At 53.2% G+C, this 18,164-nt stretch overlaps 1 protein-coding gene and 1 pseudogene across 1 annotated transcript; both read right to left on the bottom strand.

Annotated features, from left to right (window-relative positions):
• Window positions 1-2,141: 2,141 nt before the first annotated feature.
• LOC119114775 (minor histocompatibility antigen H13) lies at window positions 2,142-9,085 on the bottom strand. Its single transcript, XM_037238809.1, has 7 exons — window positions 8,753-9,085; window positions 7,693-7,803; window positions 7,128-7,376; window positions 4,275-4,458; window positions 3,767-3,887; window positions 3,286-3,474; window positions 2,142-2,974 (listed from the first exon to the last, which is right to left on the bottom strand). The coding sequence occupies exons 1-7, from the start codon at window positions 8,951-8,953 to the stop codon at window positions 2,920-2,922; spliced, it is 1,110 nt and encodes a 369-aa protein (XP_037094704.1). The 5' UTR covers window positions 8,954-9,085; the 3' UTR covers window positions 2,142-2,919.
• A 1,332-nt stretch (window positions 9,086-10,417) lies between these two features.
• On the bottom strand, window positions 10,418-17,208 carry LOC119114776 (histone deacetylase 1-like; annotated as a pseudogene).
• Between the last annotated feature and the right edge of the window lie 956 nt (window positions 17,209-18,164).

The following is an 18,164-nucleotide window of genomic DNA, read 5'->3' as shown; positions in this document are numbered from 1 at the left end:
TTACAAATATTGTTTTTGGTTACCACGTACTTGGCCTCTACGTGCGGATTATGCGATGGAATTTTTAGGCCAAGGCTGTAAAACTGCACGCGTCTCAAGTCACGCGAGCCATGAAGTTGTTTCCAGTTCTAATTCAATGCACTTTACTGAAGGAATTTTGGGTGAACACATTTGAGTACCTGCAATAGCTGCGTTTAAACGGTGATATCTGCATGACAGCTAGTTAAAAGCAAATTTTTCTGACGTCATAGCAATGACGTGGAAATCTTTAGATTTGGAATTGACGAATCATTGATGGAGTTATCGGTGACTGCACGTCTAGTCCTAGACCGCAGTAGGAAGTATGCCTGACATCACGGTGACCACATAGCCGCTTTAAAATTTGGAACTAATAAATTGTTGAAGGAGCTGTGCGCTACCACGTAATTGAACCTTGAGCGCGCGGGGGCTGGAAGCAGACAGTGACATCGATGTCAAGGTGTTAAAATGCATATGTTTGAAACCCTGTTGATTTTGGCAGCCGTCGTCAATAAGCGCAGTGATACATTCTTGACGGAGTTATTGATGGTAGTGCTTTTTATCTCAGATCGCTCGGAGGCCGTACCCCGACACTTTCACGTCCGATTAGTAAAAGTGCATACACTTTGCGTCACGGTTGCCATGCAAATTTGCATATTTGAATTGAATAATGCGTTACGATGATGATGCTGTATTAGATGCTGTGTGCGAGACTTGTTTTTTATACTGGTCACCGGAGATGCCTGGGTGACGGATGGCGATCTTCGGAGGCGGGATTGCTGAAAGGGCGGAAACCTGACGCCACAGCATTTTCGTAGCCTTTTATTATGCCACGCTATACGATTTTGGCATTATACGTGGCTGGGTAAACTCTACGCACATTTTTTAAAAAATGAACCCGTGTGCGAACACGCACAATGCGGCCAAGCAGACTCGGGTATATGGTTTACTTCGTTGCTTACCCTGACAAAATCACGTCCCATTAATAATCACCTGTTGGCCCATAGCCATCCCTACATCACCCTGTCCATTCCAAATGTGCGAACCGCTTTGGGGCCCTCTGACAGCCTCGCCTGCCACAGTCCTGGTAGGTCAGGCTCCTGGGCTCGGCAGCAGCCTTATCACTTAGAAAACGTGAAGATCGCTGAGGGTCTCCCGCTTGCTTCAAAGCCGCCTTGAATGTTTTGGGGGCCTGCTTGTTTCAAACCTGGGCCCCTGGTACTGTCCGAGACACGTGGTCCTGTCAGAGGGTCACCTCCAGTGCCGTACCTACTTCGAGCCATGCTCCTGCTGGCTGTTGACCGAACGATGCAGAACATGTACGAGAGGAGGCGTTAGGCGCGGCTCGTTACGTGCTTGAGAACGTGGCAGGCGCTGGACTGCGCGGCTAAGGGCGTCTGAATTAAAGGCAAGCATGAAGTGACGCCTAGTGCGTCTCATTCAACCAGCAGACATAACACCGCCAAATGCTTTGCATTGCTCAGACAGGAAATTCCTGTTAAAAAGCCTTTTAGGCATTCCGCGAAGGTTTATTGGTGGTGCTCCATACACTGTTCCATCTCTCAAATCCGGCGTTTCCCTGAAACGGAAGCACCGACCATATAACTGCCCACCTTTTCACTCCCATACGTGGCCGGTTACGCGGCGCCGGCCTGCTCTGTTATGCTCGGGCCCCGCAGCGCTGTGTCGGCAGCTGGCAGGTAGCATGGCGTGGGCCGGAACACACAACACCAGACTGCCAGTCGTTGGCGCTCGTTGATGAAACGTGTTCAGCATTTCAGTTACATCCGCGCACCCAAGAGCAATGTGACGGCTTGTAATATTGCGTAATTATTTAATACTTATCAATAACTTCGGCGCACGCCTTGTGTGGGTTTCGGCAACGAAGCAGTCCCGTGCCTGTTCCATCGGACGAGCGCGCTGGGTCCAGGCGGCTAGCAAAGTACGGCCGTGGAGGTAGCCCACGAAACTTGAACATTGGCCCAAGAGTACAGAATGCTTCTTTCAACGTCGACGAACTCGTCTCCAAACCTCGACAGGACTATTTTTAACTCCCGTGTGACTCGAATAGCACACCGTTCACGAACACAACAGAAATTGCCAACGTTATATTGTCCAAAAATAAACACTATGTGACGCATAAACAAGGCTGAAAATTTGTGATGGCAATACGCATGACACATAATACCTAAATCAACAAACACGGACCAACCACCAGTCCCAGCCAAGCCATCACCTTTTTACAGACACTGCCACATACGGCACTAGGCATACTGTGTTTTGGTACCAAAACCTATAACAAATAGTTGCATAAAAAGCGGCCAATTTTGACACAAGTACAAAGGAAGTCCGTCCAAAGATACCTCAGCCACCATCCAGGTGCGCTTCCTCGGAAAATAACGGACACGAACTCGAGAACGCGGGCAACGGCCACGTTCAAACGAATTCTATGTTCAGGCTGGTCCAGCGTGGCGCGTGCTGAGGCCCCTGCCGCCGTGGCCGTCCGCCCACGCCCTCACCCGCGCACCAGCCATCCGCAGCACACGTCCGCAGCTGCCCAGCATACACGCACTACCTGTCGCGGGCTCCGACGCAGCGCACAACCAGCTCAGTCCACACGTCGCCCGTCCGCCGCGACACCCACACCCACACCCACCGCACGCGAAGCAGGCCGTCTCCACGCACGCCGCCGGCCGGCCGCGTCCTTCCGGAAGCGAGCACAACGAGGCGACGGTTAACAACGGTCGAACCGCCGCGGCGCCGGGCGAGCCGGTCTTGTGAGTGCGGCAGAGCCGGGCGGACAAGACCTGCCGCCGCCGGCGAAGCTCGGAACCCCGCGGCGAGGGCGGCGCGTCAGCCGCGGCCCGGTCCGTCAGGCGGCGCGAGCTCGGCGCCGGTCCACTACTCAGTCTTCTTGGCCTCTGCTGCCTCGGCCTCCTCGGGATGGTCCTCGTACCTGAGCGGGAGCGGTCGGGGCGTGAATGTAACGTGCGTGTGAAGACGCCGGAGCGAGCGACACTCCCAATGGACGTAAACACAGATTTCAAGCACATCAGCCACACACTCCATGGCATGCAGCACAAATTTCGCGCAACGCATCTGCACGTTCCCGACGAATCAATCCAGTAGGTCTCGAAAAAGTCCAGTCATTCGGTCCCCGGAGACCCCTTTCCGCACGCCGCCTGCCCCTAGAAAGCCACAGCGGCCATCGGGGACTGCAGCCCAACCTGCCGCTCCGGCTCAGCGAGAAGCGGCTGCGACACTCACTGGAACATGGTCTTGATGTCGCCCCGCACCAGGGCGAGCAGGAGCGGGGTGCCCAGGCACGCGGGCACCAGGTACAGCAGCGCCGGCTGCGCGTGCTTGTACACGTGCATGATGAAGATGGTGGTGAGCAGGCCGGCCACATAGGCCGCGAACGTCATGTAGAAGTACACCTTCGAGCCTCGCTTCAGACTGGAATCAAAGAAGCAATGTCAGCTCTCGGAATATCTAGGCGACGGGCAATTGCATTTGCACTGGGTCACAATAGTGGATAAAACAAAACATTGCCATGAAAGCGCAGCCAGGTGTTACCCCTGATGCGTGCAACACCGATTCGTATTTGTCCCACGCCGAGAGCAAGGGTGGCGACGGGTGCCGGGTCACCGGTGTCCGGTCAGCTGACACTGGTGACACCAGTGACCCCTGGTGCACAGGGTCCTGCCTCTGCCGAGGCTGTACGGGCGGAAGCAGCAGCGGCGCTCACCTCATGTCAAAGCGGAGCAGAAGGGCGATGAAAATGCCCGGAATGACGATGTCGCCCAAGCCCAGCATGGCGAAGTTGTTGGCGGCCAGGCCCTTCTCCAGAAGATCTTGCGGGAAGACGACTAGAAAGAACGCCAGGATATGTCACGGGGTGGCGTGCAGGCTGCGCCCCAGCCCCTCGGAGGGGCTGCTGTGGAAACCCCTCACCGCGCAGTGCAGCATACATTAACACAGACACTCATCGTTCAGCCTTCGTAATGGCCGAGTTCGGCCCTGGTCTCCATTGCGTATGTCACAACCTTCCTCTCCACACTGCACATTGCCAAGAGCATTGAAAGTCCGTGGCTGGCATTTTAAGACGGGTGTGACGCGTTAATTTGTTTATCGCCGTCGCTGCTCCTCCGCTTCTACCTCTCGCCCCCCCCCCCCCCCCCCTCCACACCGTAACCACTCTGACGGCGCGGGGGTCTCACAGGGAGCCCACCTGCCCCGTCCCGGCTTTCACGTACGCTTGATGGGCGCCTCGAACGAGCGGGCGACAGTAACCATGACGTCAGTGCCGAACACCCAGAAGATGTCGTAGATGAAGAGGCCGCCCAACAGGATGACGCCCGTCAGCACGCTGTTCAGGTGCAGCATCTCCACCCCGTTCACGGAAAACGCCAGGCCGAAGATGTTGTTAGCGATCCAGTGCTGAGGGGAGACGGGGGGGGGGGGAGGGTCAAATGGGTGCGGGACGAGATCCTGGTCACACTCCCAACTCATCTGGTCAGTGCGGTTTTTGTCCTATTCTCAGCCTCCTGATCTTTGCCGGAGCCCCTCCGTATAACAGCCTAGTCCCATCAAAAAAACAACAACAAATTGAACTTCACTGCTTCCATATGGAGCTGGCGGCTCCTGACCTTGGACTGCGACGCCACTCTGCCCGGCTCAGCCAAGCCCACCTTATAAGCGAGCTTCGCCATGTCGGAAGCATTTTTCTACACATCGGTCTGCATACGCTCCTGTTCTATGGACGGGCGAAGAGGACACGGGAGGAGAAGGTCATGTGTGACATGGCCCACCCGGTCCTGGGGTTCGGAGTTTAACGTCGGCCGCGCGACTGACGTGACTGCTCAAATGACTTATATTACGCATGGAAAGGACTGGCCGTGAAACAGTTCGAACGCCACACTTCTCGGGCCGTTTGTGCGCCTCTGGTACTCGGGCTCCCGGACGCCGATCTGGATTTTCCGGCGGGTCTGTTCGGATTTAAGACGCCATTTACGAGGGTCGCACGCTTCTCATGACCTTCTGCGGGCTCGGTGCGACCAGCAGCACAAGGATTTTTCACACCTACAAAAACCTTTGGCGTTCTTCTGGTCAATTGAAAACAAATAACCAGCTATGCCTACGCAACATGCAAAGCTATTTTGCCTTCATTGTAAAGGAAGATCATCTGCAATACAGTATGCCACACGCGAGGACCGATACTTTGCACAGAGCTCTAAGTTCCTCGGGAATCAAGCCTTATGTGCATTTGGAGGCATGCTTCTGCTTCATTCCACCGCTCGATGACGCCCAAAGTGGGCATACCGGTTAAAATAGACTCCAAAGAACAAAACGTCCAAAAAACTGATGGTTTTCAATATGTGTCCTCCCTCCATGTATGACTTATAATACGCCTTACCGCTGCGCACACCAACGTGCGCCTACGACTACAGCTTGCAGACGGGTGTTGCCCGGGTTTCTTGCGGCTAGTACTCTCCGGGAGGGTATTCCCCGACTTCGTTGCGTACGCGGCCCCCTGGCGAGTACGTCCAGGGATCCCCAGCCGGTCACCTCCAGGCGGGTATTCCCTGACTGTTGCGTACGCGGCCCCCTGGCGAGTACTTCCAGGGATCCCCAGCCGGTCACCTCCAGGCGGGTATTCCCTGACTGTTGCGTACGCAGCCCCCTAGCGAGTACTTCCAGGGATCCCCAGCCGGTCACCTCCAGGCGGGTATTCCCTGACTGTTGCGTACGCGGCCCCCTGGCGAGTACGTCCAGGGATCCCCAGCCGGTCACATCCAGGCGGGTATTCCCCGTCTTTGTTTTGGCGAGCTTCCACGAAATGAGTGCTTTTCAGTGTTCCCTGTAGTCAGCTGCCTCCAGAAAGGCATTCGACACGTTTCTTGCACCAAGCTGCCCGTGATTGGTCAGGCGCAGAACAATGGGGTGATGGTGACCCCACGGCGGTGACGTCAGACTCAGAGCGGCCATGACGCGACGGCTCTGTTCATGCCGTCGCCGGGGACCGAGCACATCGACACCACTCTGCTTGGACAAGTGTGCTCGGGCATGGGGGCGGACGGGGGGGGGGGGGGTCAACGGGCACTGTATCGACAGGTGTGGCGCGCCACGAGGCACTCACAAACACTGGCCAGTACGCGACGCTGCACATTTCTGAAGAAGCACGGCCATACCGCTCTTAGCGGGTGATCTCGTCTTCATCCGGCCCGTCTGACCATTCCGCCCCCGTCTCCCACCGTTTGACGTCACTCCTCCTGCCTCTGACCGCACCATGTCGTGGCCCGCATGCCCCCCCCCCCCCCCACAGCCCCAGCGGCAGGTCGTGACGACTCCTGTCCGCGCAGCGGGCGCGCGTCACGACTGAGCGCCGTCGCTGAGCTTCCATACTCCCGAGATGCTCGCCTAGACCTCGTGTTCTCACATCGCACGATGTGGCGTGCTTCAGTTCAATGAGGTTTTCTCAGAGAGCGGCGGCATCCAAAGCCTTTTGGGGTTACAGCGTTTCGTGCGCACCACGAACAAAATGCTGTTTTTGCAAAGTGGGCGAAGGTCCGGAATCCTGTCCCATGGTATGGAGTCACCATGACGGAACAAAAAAATCACCTTTCCAGTCAACGAGCTTACACGCATAGTCGGCGCCATTCCGGGCGCACTTTTTCGATTTTTTAGATTTAATCCGAGCCTTTTTAATGGGTGAATTTCTGGAAGCAAAGCTCACCCAAAGCAGTGGTTGTTGTGCAAGCCCTAACCCCTACCATCCGATCGCGCAATTTCAGGTCAACAGCAGAATTTGGTGGCGAAAGCTTAGTGTGGCGCATTGTTCGGCACGGTCCGTCCCGCTCTCTGACGTCATCTGGTTTTTATCGCGGCCGCTGCCACAGGCCGTTGACCATACCTGTCAAGGGCAAATAGCAAGTGCTTAAAGCGACTAAAACTCACCACGCCACGGTTGGGTGACTGAAAGGCACGCGCTCTAACCAACTGAGTCACCGGGACGGACGGGAGATGCCGACCGACAAGGAGGGTCGGGCCGGTGTGACTCCATCCCGGAGTGGACCCGAGCCCGAGGGCAGCGCGGGCGGGCGACGCACCTTCTGGACGAGGTACCAGACGCCGACGGCAGCCGACAGCGCCAGGCTGACCAAGTCGTGTGTGCTGAACTTGAAGTCGATGAGATCCTCTGTGGCATCCTGAGTCAACCTCAGGTGGTACTGGATGAACGGCACCGAGGCTGGCAGCAGTCGGCCGACGCGCTCGCTGATAAGGTGCGTCAGCGCCAGCACGCCCAGCATGAAGAAGTAGCCCGTCAGCAGCAGGTTTATGTACTCCTTGCTGAAGATCTGCAGCATAACGTGACATGGTTTGAGGGACACTGCAAGACTTGATGAGATGTGAACTTGGACTTTTCAATAAAGATTTTGAGGTGGTAATCATGATGGTAAACATTGCATGGTAATCATGATGATACAAACTGTATTTGCAACAAAGTTCATAAACAAAGTTAAAAGAAGCAGCTTTTCTGTTACCTTTGCTTTATTAGTGTATGGGATATGTTCAAAACTTCAGACATGGATGCCTTAACAATGATTAACAATGACAACATAAACTTTAATTAATGATTTTCCTGCCAAAGCTTTTAAAAATTAGACAACTTACCTTAAAAACAATGTAGATTCCAAATAATGCACAACTGGCTATAATTGGAAACATTGCTGCATCCTTTCGGGTCATCCTCTCAGGTTTCTCTCCTGTGCGTTCACAGTTTTCCTGAAAGAAAGACATCAACATCAGCACCTATGAAATCACCCAATTCCTCTGTCAGGTGGACATAGGCTTGCAATGCTAGTGACTACAGACATATGTACAGAAAGGATTGAGACATTACTATCCATTTTCATAGTTTATTGGGCTCACATCAATTTGGCAGTGTTGCATGCACACAGTTTGTTTGAAAATTGTATTGTTTCTTTCTCTTCCTACCACAGGAAATGTAGGAGAGGGAGGGTGACACTTCCTTCCATCAGTTGATTTCCCATCCCCAGCCACCATGTACAAACCTGTGAAAGCACTGGCACACTGTCTGCACTGCCATGGATGGCACCCCTTAAATATTATTATTTCCTTAAAAGTTCCATCAGCAAAGTATGCACATTGCTGATATCCCAGTGGGCTGAAAAAAAGTTCTAAGTATTTCCACATTTCATAAAGAGCTGTATGCTCTAGCTCCTGAAACCATGTTGGCCTGCTGGTGCAATGGGTGGACAGTCATGGGCCAACCAGGACTGCACTTCAGAGAAGACACCACACATGCTGTGTTCAGTCATGGTAGGGTCATGCCACAGCCACACTGATGCCATGATGACTGTAACTGGAGCAAGGTTTCTCTGCATCAACTTGAATACTTGGTGCCATCCCAGGCTTGCATATCAGCCTTAATATGGACATTTCAGAACTTTGAGCCAACAACCCTCCATAGCCTTCAGTGGTTTCCAATGACTTCACACTTGTGGTTTCCAGTGACTTCACACTCAGAGCTGCAGACACTCTATGCTGAGGTTTTCCACCCCCTTCCCAAAAACAGACCCCCCATAATGCATGTTACACAAATTATGCACACAAATTCTGAAAAACAGCAAATCTCAACTGCAATAACCTTGCTTACATATCCTGTTAGACCTGCATGCTGTGGATAAGCAAAGGCAAAACAAATACTCACTTTCTGGTCTGCATGATGCTTGATGGAACGAAAGGACCCAAAGAAGATAGGCAGCAATGCCATAATGACCAAGCTGCTGTAGGCAATCGCCATTCCCTCCGGGGTAGCCGGAATCTTTCCAGTACCATTTTTCACAGCTTCCGTGATGTTCTCGACAGTTTCAGTCACATTTTCCACAGTTTCCACTGCTATGTCGTCCATGGTTTCTTCTTCGAGTCACGAAGGTTTACGGCAAATGGGTGAGCGAATATCCTCAATCGCTTGCAATGACAAAACCCGTCAACAGCTCTCCATATGCTGATGTCCGCTTTCAGTTCCGTCGGTTAGACTGCATGGACCAACGCGGGGTATATACCGTATGGACCAAATACTGAACGTGTAACAAGCTGTGCTGCCAAATTTGAAGATTTTCTTTGGGAATCGAAATTTTTTAGCAAAGGCGCAATCCCCTCGGCATCAGTCCTCGGATCCATATCATATTGTCCAAGGTACAGAATATCCAAAGATACAGAATGTCCAAAGAACAAAATTCCAAAGGTAAAGAATGTCCACAGTTCATAATGGCCATAGCACACAATGTCCAAAATGAGAAGCAACTTCCAACATGGTGCAGAGTGGAAGGGGACATTGTGTACCTTTGGGCATTAGGTACCTTGGACAACAGGAACGCCTCCCCAGTCCCTCGAGGCTTCAGAAGGGCATTCTGTGCAGCACAAATGTATCAGGAATCCAAAAACAGGGCCCCTATGGCGACGCAGTGAGCCCCCTTGTCTGAAAGCCTCTGGAGGCCTCTTACGCCTAGACATGGTCCCTCTATGGCGAAATTCCGGCTACGTCACCGGTGTTTTCATATTTTCTGAATGGAAAGCAGAACTTCGAAAACTTATTTCTCGCCTTAGACGATATACAATTTGAAGATGATGAATTTAAAAAATCCTACACATTGGATATTCTGCACTTTGGACCCTACGTACCCTGGACAATGGGAACACCATCCGTCCACACATAGCCGGTTGTATTGTGATTTGGGCTTAAGGGCGCGTCGACAGCCGCGGCCATGTTACGCCCGTTACATTTCGTTCGAGCCGATCTAAAATATATCTCCATTTTTCCGGTATTCTTCCGAGGAACAAGGCTTTTACAACTTCCCTACCGATCTGGAAACGATGTCGGAAGGCGGGGCCCGCGCGTCACCCGTTAATTGCCCGCCTACGCGCCCGGGCATACATTTTGCACGTTTCTTCGCCTCACTGCGTCAAGTCTGCGTGTCTAGGAAGTGTCTGGGAAACCAGAGGTACGGGGTTCGATTCTGCGCGGTGCCCACCCTTCGTACCAGGGTGAGAATTAGGCCGACGCCATACAGCATTATCAGCTGAGTGCGTCGTAGATCCCCGATGACGACGGAAACAGCGGAGTCAAACTCATCCAGCACATTTTAACATCACTTTATTGTTCACATCAGACGACCTGCTCAGCTACTCACATAACCTTGACGATGCAATTTCTAGCGTCATGAGGTGAAAGATGAGAATGATGCTACCCTTTTCGTGATGCATGACAGTGTACAAACAAGAGACGCCGCATTACCCGGGCTAATTCAACCGAATGCCAACGGACAATTTGGGAACGAAAATCAGTGAAACAATACAAAATAGAGTACCCCCAACCTCATGCAGCTTGCAGCGCGTGGGTGCTCCAGTTCTCTCCAGCTCCGCAAAGCGCGCGCCCGCCGCCGTCCGGCAACCAATCAGCGTCGGGAGTGGGACACATTCGACCAATCAGCGTCGGACACGTGACACACTGCACGAACCAGCGTCGGGAGTGGAACACGCTCCACCAACCAGCGCCGGACGTGGCACACAATCGACCAATCAACGTGCCGGCACGCGGCGACCAGCAGTTCAGCCACGATGGATGGGGAAAATGCTGTACGTATAAAACCAGTTCGGCGATCCGTCGGCTCTTCACGCTGTGGACATGGGCTCGGGGGCGGCTGCGGCGGCGGCCGTGTCTCCGGCGCCCGCCTGCTTGGTCTCCTGCTTGACGGCGTCCTTGGCCTCGGCCGGCTTGACGTCGCCCTCGTCGGTGGCCATCTTCTCCGGAGAGCCACCCTCCGTCCGCAACTTCTTCTTCTTGCCCGAGCTGGCGGCACAGACAGCGCTGTCACACACGCACGCACACAGAGGACGGCGTGATGATGACGACTCAGCGGCACCGAGTGTGGCACGCGCAGGGAAAGTAACGATGCCGCGATCCGCAGATACATAGGTCAACACACTGATAACGTCAAGCGGTGACAATCGAAACGATGAAGTGCTCGACATTTGTGTCGGCGCTGCGCGCGCGCGTCCCCGAGCTCACCTCTCGTCACGCCGACCGCCCTCGCCCTCGTCCTCGCTGTCCGAGAACTCGTTGTCGCCCTGTACCCGCTTGTCGGAGGCGCGGATGCTGACGCGCTCGTCGGGCGCGTGCGTCTTGTCCTCGTCTTCGTCCTCCTCCTCGTTCACGGCGTCCTCAGGAATATTCTGGGCCTGATGGCGGCCAGGAAGGGTCGGCACACCATTCCGGACCACGGACACGGCACTAATTCCACGTCAGCGGTGCTAGTACACGACATAATCAAACCAATGTGGGCGCACTCCACACTTGCGGGCCATCACTCGCAGACATGCCAAGAACTCAAACACTACGTGCGTACACTCAGATTCAGCCATATGATTTAATAAAATTACAGCGAAAGCGGTAGAGGAAACACACACACGGTTGCTGCGGCGGAAAACGCTGAATGATGACAGCTTGGCAGAGGAAGCTCCCCTGTAGTGTAACAAAAGGAAATTCGCCAAATCGCATTGCCACCACCATAGGGACATCCAGCTATCCCTAAACGATCGCGAGGAGATGAAAGGCGCGCGGCACCTGGCCACTCACCTGCACTCCTGGCGCGTGGGGCAGCATGCGCAGGTTCTCAAACAGTCTGGTCTTGATCTTGTCCAGGTACTCAGGCGTGTTCTGGTTGGCCATGTTGGACGGGCTGATGTGCAGCTTGAAGTCGGGTCCGAAGTACTCGAAGTAGTCGTTGTAGGGCAGCTCGTTGGCCACGTCTACATTGAGCGCCACGGCCGTCTCGTAGGTCCAGCAGCGGGCCACGTTGCGGATGGTGTAGCCGCCGCCGCCCAGCAGCAGCAGCGGCAGGTTGTACCGCTTGATGAACTCCACGCACTTGGCGTGACCTGACGGCGCGGAAAGCGCGTCAGGTGCGCCCCGGTCAGGCAGCTCCGACCGCTCGGAAGGGGCGGCAGACCGGTCACAGGGGTGAGGAGGAGGCACCGATCAGATCGGCTAAACACGGCGCGGCCCGGTCAGGCAGCACCGACCGCTCGGAGGGGCGGCAGACCGTTCGCAAGGGGTGAAGAGGAAGCACCGACCATACCAGCTGTAGACGACGAAATCGGAAAACACGTGCAGTCACGTAGATAGACGAGCGCGGGCGTCCAACACCGTTTCGCAAGCACCACGGCTTTACCATGCGAGTGACAACGTGATATCCACAGAAATGGTGCATTTACGCCCGCAGTCATGCAGACTTCCGCAGCTTTTGCAGGCCATTAATTGGGTTAGCATTACGGGCATCCATGTTACTGCTTTCCTCTGCCGCGTTCCAACATCCTCCCCCCCCCCCACACACACACTAAAAAGTGTTGCAGCCGCCTTTAGCCTCTGCCTGCCGAGTCAAAGCAGTGCTCTCACTGCCGCCTCACCTTTGAGCGCCAGGTCAAAGTGACCTGTCTGCTGCCCCCCCTTCCCCCCCCCCCCCACCTTCTGAGTGTAAGGCTGAAGCGACGTTCTGATTGCCCGCCCACCTTTGAGCACAACGTCAAAGCGGTGTTATCATCGCTGCCCCCCCCCCCCCCATCGCTTTTGAGCGTGTGGGTTCGAGGAGTAGCTCCGACCGCCTCTCACCTTTGAGCGTGAGGTTGAAGCAGCCGAGCCGGTCGCCGGAGAGCGAGTCGGCGCCGCACTGCAGCACAATGGCCGACGGCTGGTACGTCTCCATCACCTTGGACATGATCGGCACGAAGATCTGCTCGTACACGTCGTCGTCGATGCCGTCGCGCAGCGGGAAGTTGACGGCGTAGTACTTGCCGCGGCCGGCGCCGATGTCCTGGAAAGCGACCATTCTCGACACGGGACGCGGGACACCGTCGACCGCGTTGGTCCGTCACACCAGCAGGAGCACACTTCTACAACCTTAGGTTCGTTCAAAGGCGACCGTATTTCTAGCTTGAGGGCACACGCGACAAAACCATGACCTCCAGCGCCTGCGCTGACGACGGCGCCAAGTGGTCTCGTTTCACAAGTCGCTGTCGCCAAGCGTCTGTCTGAGCATCACGCATCACACGGGCTGAAACTGCCGCGACGTCAGAGCCGACACGCATTCTGAGATCCCCCACCTGAGAGAAACACCATCCGAACATGGGACAACCGCATATCCGAATAGTTCCGCGGCGCCCATCTCCCCGGGTAGTGCTCCCAGCTCGTGCGGGAGCACTCCGACCGGCGCGGCCGCGCCCACTTACCCTGAGGTCGCCCGTGCCGGGGAAGTACTCCCCGTACTTGTGGAACGAGACGGTCATGACGCGGTCGGTGGTGTAGAAGGCCTCCTCCACGCCGTCGCCGTGGTGGATGTCGATGTCGATGTACAACACCCGCTGGTGGTACTTGAGCAGCTCCAGGATGGCCAGCACGATGTCGTTCACGTAGCAGAAGCCGGACGCCTGCAGATCAGCCACAGAGCTCATCACATTTGGGAAAGGCCGACAACCCTGTCTGTCGCACGTAAAACTTGAAACGCACGGAAGGTTCACCCCGGCGCCAGTGAGAGTGGCCGGCAGCTGCGCGTCCACGCCATAGGACAGAATGAGACCACCATGTGTAAATCGCTCAGCCCCTAGTCCGTGGCCGGGTTTCCAGCTGCGCGAACCAGGGACTGAAAACCTGAAGCTAAGATGTTTGTGCTTAATCTTTACTCACAAGGCAATGCAGGTGCATCAATGCCAAGCAGCGACCCAACAACAAAAGAACGTTTCCCACGTTCCAAAATCGTGTACGCTTTCAGCACAACATATACTTATCATAGCATGAAACGAGCTGTCTGGCGTCCCTGGTTTGGGCAGTTGGACCGAAGCGGGCTCAGCCGCCTTATCCGCCGCTTTTTCGCGCGATAAGGGCGGTTAACAACAGACTTTCCAAGTGGAATGAACGATTTCACAACGAACTGTTCGCGTGGTGTGGACCTCCTTACAACACGTATATAGTTCTGTCGTAGTGTGGGCCGCCTCACAACAGACTATTTGGCGCGATGTGGGCCGCCCTACAACGGACTATTTGGCGCAGTGTGGGTCGCCTTATCTCGGACTATTTGGCGTGATGCGGGCCGCCCTACAACGGACTACTTGGCGCCGTGTGGACCGCCTTACTACAGACTATTTGGCGTAATGTGGGCCGCCCTACAACGGACTATTTGGCGCGACGTGGGCCGCCTTTCAACGGACTATTTGGCGCAGTGTGGGTCGCCTCACCTCGGACTTTTTGGCGTGATATGGGCCGCCCTACAACGGACCATTTGGCGTGATGTGGGCCGCCCTACAACGGACCATTTGGCGTGATGTGGGCCGCCTTACAACGGACCATTTGGCGTGATGTGGGCCGCCCTACAACGGACCATTTGGCGCAGTGTGGGTCGCCTCACCTCGGACTTTTTGGCGTGATGTGGGCCGCCCTACACCGGACCATTTGGCGTGATGTGGGCCGCCCTACAACGGACCATTTGGCGCAGTGTGGGTCGCCTCACCTCGGACTTTTTGGCGTGATGCAGGCCGCCAGCCCAGTTGACGGCGATCTCCGCCGCCTGCTGGTTCAGCTTGACGGCGCCGGCCACCGAGCCGCCCGTGGACAGCTGGCAGAACTCGTACAGACCGTCGAACACCGGGCAGTCCTCGCCCACGTTAACTGCGGGAGCGGGGCAGCATCAGACAATGGCCGGACAGGGGCGCATCGCCGTATGTCCGGACGAGACCCACTCCACACGACCACCGGCGTAGGAAGGAAGGCGCAGCTGAGGAACACCACAGGAATATGCCGTGTGAATACAGGCTAAATGGCACGTTAATACAAATACAAAATATTGATGGTCAAAGAACCATAACCAGTTGGTATAACTGCTTTAAAGTCAAAATATACCACGACGCTGAAATGCATTTTAGGAAACTACTTCTTAAATTGATCTTCAGTGGTATCCGTCGAGGCATAACCTAGCATTCCGCATTATTACATTGAAAAATCCTGGCTGGAGCACTCACATCTCTGCATTTGTTTGTTGTACTCGGACATGTTGTCTGGTCGTATGGACCGCAGGAAGCGGATGTAGTCATCGCTGTGGAACTTTGTCATCTCTTCCTGGGTGGCCTTGTGCGGCCGCTGCGGCGAGGAGGACACGGTTAGTTGCGTCACGGGACAATGGGGGGGGGGGGGGGCACTATGGGTGCGCCGTGGATAGCAGCCGACACCACAGATATGAGCTCGCCTATGTTCCAGCGAATGATACACCCACTAGGCGTTTGTATGGGGTTGCCTAGTGCCAGCTGAGTCCTAAGGGCAGTAGTGAAAACGACATAAGTATATGAAATACTGACGAACAATGAGAAGGGCATGATTATCATGTATTACCTTGCACCAATGCGTACGAAAAGGGCATGCTGTCAAAGCACATGCTTTTCACTAACTGCGTCGGAAAGGGGAGGTCTAACCGGATATTGATCAAGGGAGTCAATTCCCCCCCCCCCCCCCCCCCACCAAATATTTTTGATAATTCATAAGCACACTGAAACATCAGCACACCATTTTAAGTAACTGACAATTGATCAAGCCTATGTCTTGCGCTTAAATAATTTTGAGGTCATAATAGGCCAAAACTGAGCAAAAGATCATTTTTGACAAGTGTAGCTGTGAACAGATTGGCATACAAACTGAGCAACACTAGTATTTGTAAACAGAAAATGTGCCCCAATTAATCCATCATTCATATGCCCTGTTGTGTTGTTTCAATAGTATGCATCGAATATTGGAATGTGAAATACGAAAAAATATTGATAAAGCATGAATGCCAACTTAAAATATTCAACAACACACTACAAATATTTGGCCTCAAACTAATAATAAACTAATAAACTACTAATAATAAATCTGTAACTAATACTAATAACTAATACTAATAATATATACTATTATATATAAACTAATAAATCACCAAATTTGAATAACATACCCTAGATACAACTATGACGAATGCATGCATTTATTTTCAAGCAATTATCTGTAACGATGACTGAGTTATAGTATGAAATACAACACACTGTCAGTGCCCGGGTGGGCCAGGACCCGTGGCAGCGGGCGGCGGGACTCAGGTCTGCCGCGGCAGCAGAAACCGCCAAAGTTTGTTGTGTGACCCGAGACCGCATACCATACCGCTATCGGTTCCATGACATCAGTGCTACAACAAAACTCAAACAGGCAGAGGCGTTACATTGCTTCTGCTGCCGACTTACACACGACATTGATGCTACGCCACAAAACTTATACTGCAAAAGTCATACTTGTCATTACTCTACTGCAAATACTTGTAAAGCCACTGCTCATACACGGCATTATTTCTACCGCAAATACTTAAATGCAACTTAAGTGTTACAGCAAACTTGTGGTCAAGTTTTTATGGAAGTGATGGCTGGTATACATCTTTTGCAGCATAAGTTTTGACATGATGTACTCTGTCGCACACAAGTTTTTGCAGTAGAGGTAATGTCGCGCACAAATGAAGACTGCATGAGTCTTTGCTGCATAAGTAATGACGAGCATAAGTTTTTGCAGCATCAGTTTTGTCATGCTGCACTCGCGTCGTTTATGAAATTTTGCAGAAGAAATGATGCAGCGTTTAAGAGAAAATTGGATAAGTTTTTGCAATAGATGTAATGGTGTGTATAACCTTTGAAGCATAAATTTTGATGCACAGCACTTTTGTGTACAAGTCTTGGCAGCAGTGCGAACGTCGCGTATGAGTAAAGTCTGCACGAATTTTCACAGTAGAAGTAATGCCGCGCATAACTAATACCGCAGCACTCCTGTCAGCAGGAGGTAGCACCAATGTCGTAACAAGGGCGCTACCGATTGGTATGTTATATTTTTTAATCTGGCCTCGTCGCTCTGAAGACGAGCAGGGGTGAAATCCGCAACCTCCGGTCAATGGTGTGCCGCTGGGGAGCCCGGCGAAAGACGAGCAGACGAAAACACAACACAGTGATAAAATCAACTTACGTAGATCTCCATTTTTCTGTAGAGACCATAGTTCAGCAGAAGGTTGTGGTCATGCGTATCCGGTGGGGTTTCATGGGATGACCTTGACCATAGTAATAGTTTCCGACATCGCCTGTGAAAAAGAAAAGTTCGTGATACATGACCCATGTTCCCGACTTGAAGCGTGCGCTGAACACGTCGAGCAGGCACTCTGGGCCAACAATAATGTCACCCGGCCAAAAAGAAAAATACGACACCTGTGGGAGTCAATGAAAAGCAGATGTACCAACATCGCAAACAAAATCTGCAATGCAAGAACTCTAAAATTGTTGCAAGGGAACCTGGAAAGAATTTCCAACTACACACATGTACCAAAGACACGGGAACACAAAACAAAGACAGCTTACTGCTTCACACTTGTCACCCACACAAACATGGGAAGGCTCAGAGAAAGCACACAAACAGCTCATATCCACCCGCGGAGCATGTGAAAGGCGGCAAAGAAAATCGCACGCGTCTAGTTGGTGTTCTCTGACGCACCCAGGCGCCGCCCAATAGGCCGTCTCTCTTTCGCCAGCAGCAGGGGTGGCACCAGGCCCTGGCACGCACGAGGGGGAAGGCACGCCCCAAGAGGACGTATGCGTCCCTCCAATAAGCGACAACCTTGGCATGACGCTCCCAGCAATGGACGTTCAGTGTGTTCATCAGGCGGCCCAGTAACAACAAATAACCATAGAGCTCCTCAGGATGGGAGAATCTCATGCTGCAATAAGATGAGACCTGAAACACACTGGTTGTAGCATGACAGCCAGTGTATCAGACCCAATGAGACAAAGTGACCCTCCAAAAACGTAGTATAAGAAAACACCAATAAATTTCTGAGTACCAAAACCCAGTGAAGAGACTTGCTTCCAATCAATGATGCTTTAAATGCCTGAGCCATCTTTTCTGCAAAACTAGCTTTCCCTATGCATCACATATGATGTAGGCTTATCTGCTGAAAACCTTTGGTACTATGCCTTGTTGAAAACAACACATCCATATGGTATACCTGCAATGAACTGGC

The sequence above is a fragment of the Pollicipes pollicipes genome, unplaced genomic scaffold (genome assembly GCF_011947565.3).
Source record: "Pollicipes pollicipes isolate AB1234 unplaced genomic scaffold, Ppol_2.1 Scaffold_3087;HRSCAF=3621_pilon_pilon_pilon, whole genome shotgun sequence".
Classification (NCBI taxonomy): Eukaryota; Metazoa; Arthropoda; class Thecostraca; order Pollicipedomorpha; family Pollicipedidae; genus Pollicipes; species Pollicipes pollicipes.
This window is presented reverse-complemented; position numbering and strand designations above follow the sequence as displayed.

Coding starts and splice junctions, on each gene's coding strand:
- LOC119114775 (XM_037238809.1), bottom strand. CDS start 8,953: ATGGACGACATAGCAGTGGAAACTGTGGAAAATGTGACTGAAACTGTC. Junction 3,888..4,274: donor GTTCGAGGCGCCCATCAAGC/GTACGTGAAAGC, acceptor CGTTCTTTCTAG/TCGTCTTCCCGCAAGATCTT. Junction 3,475..3,766: donor CTGCTCCGCTTTGACATGAG/GTGAGCGCCGCT, acceptor CTTTGATTCCAG/TCTGAAGCGAGGCTCGAAGG.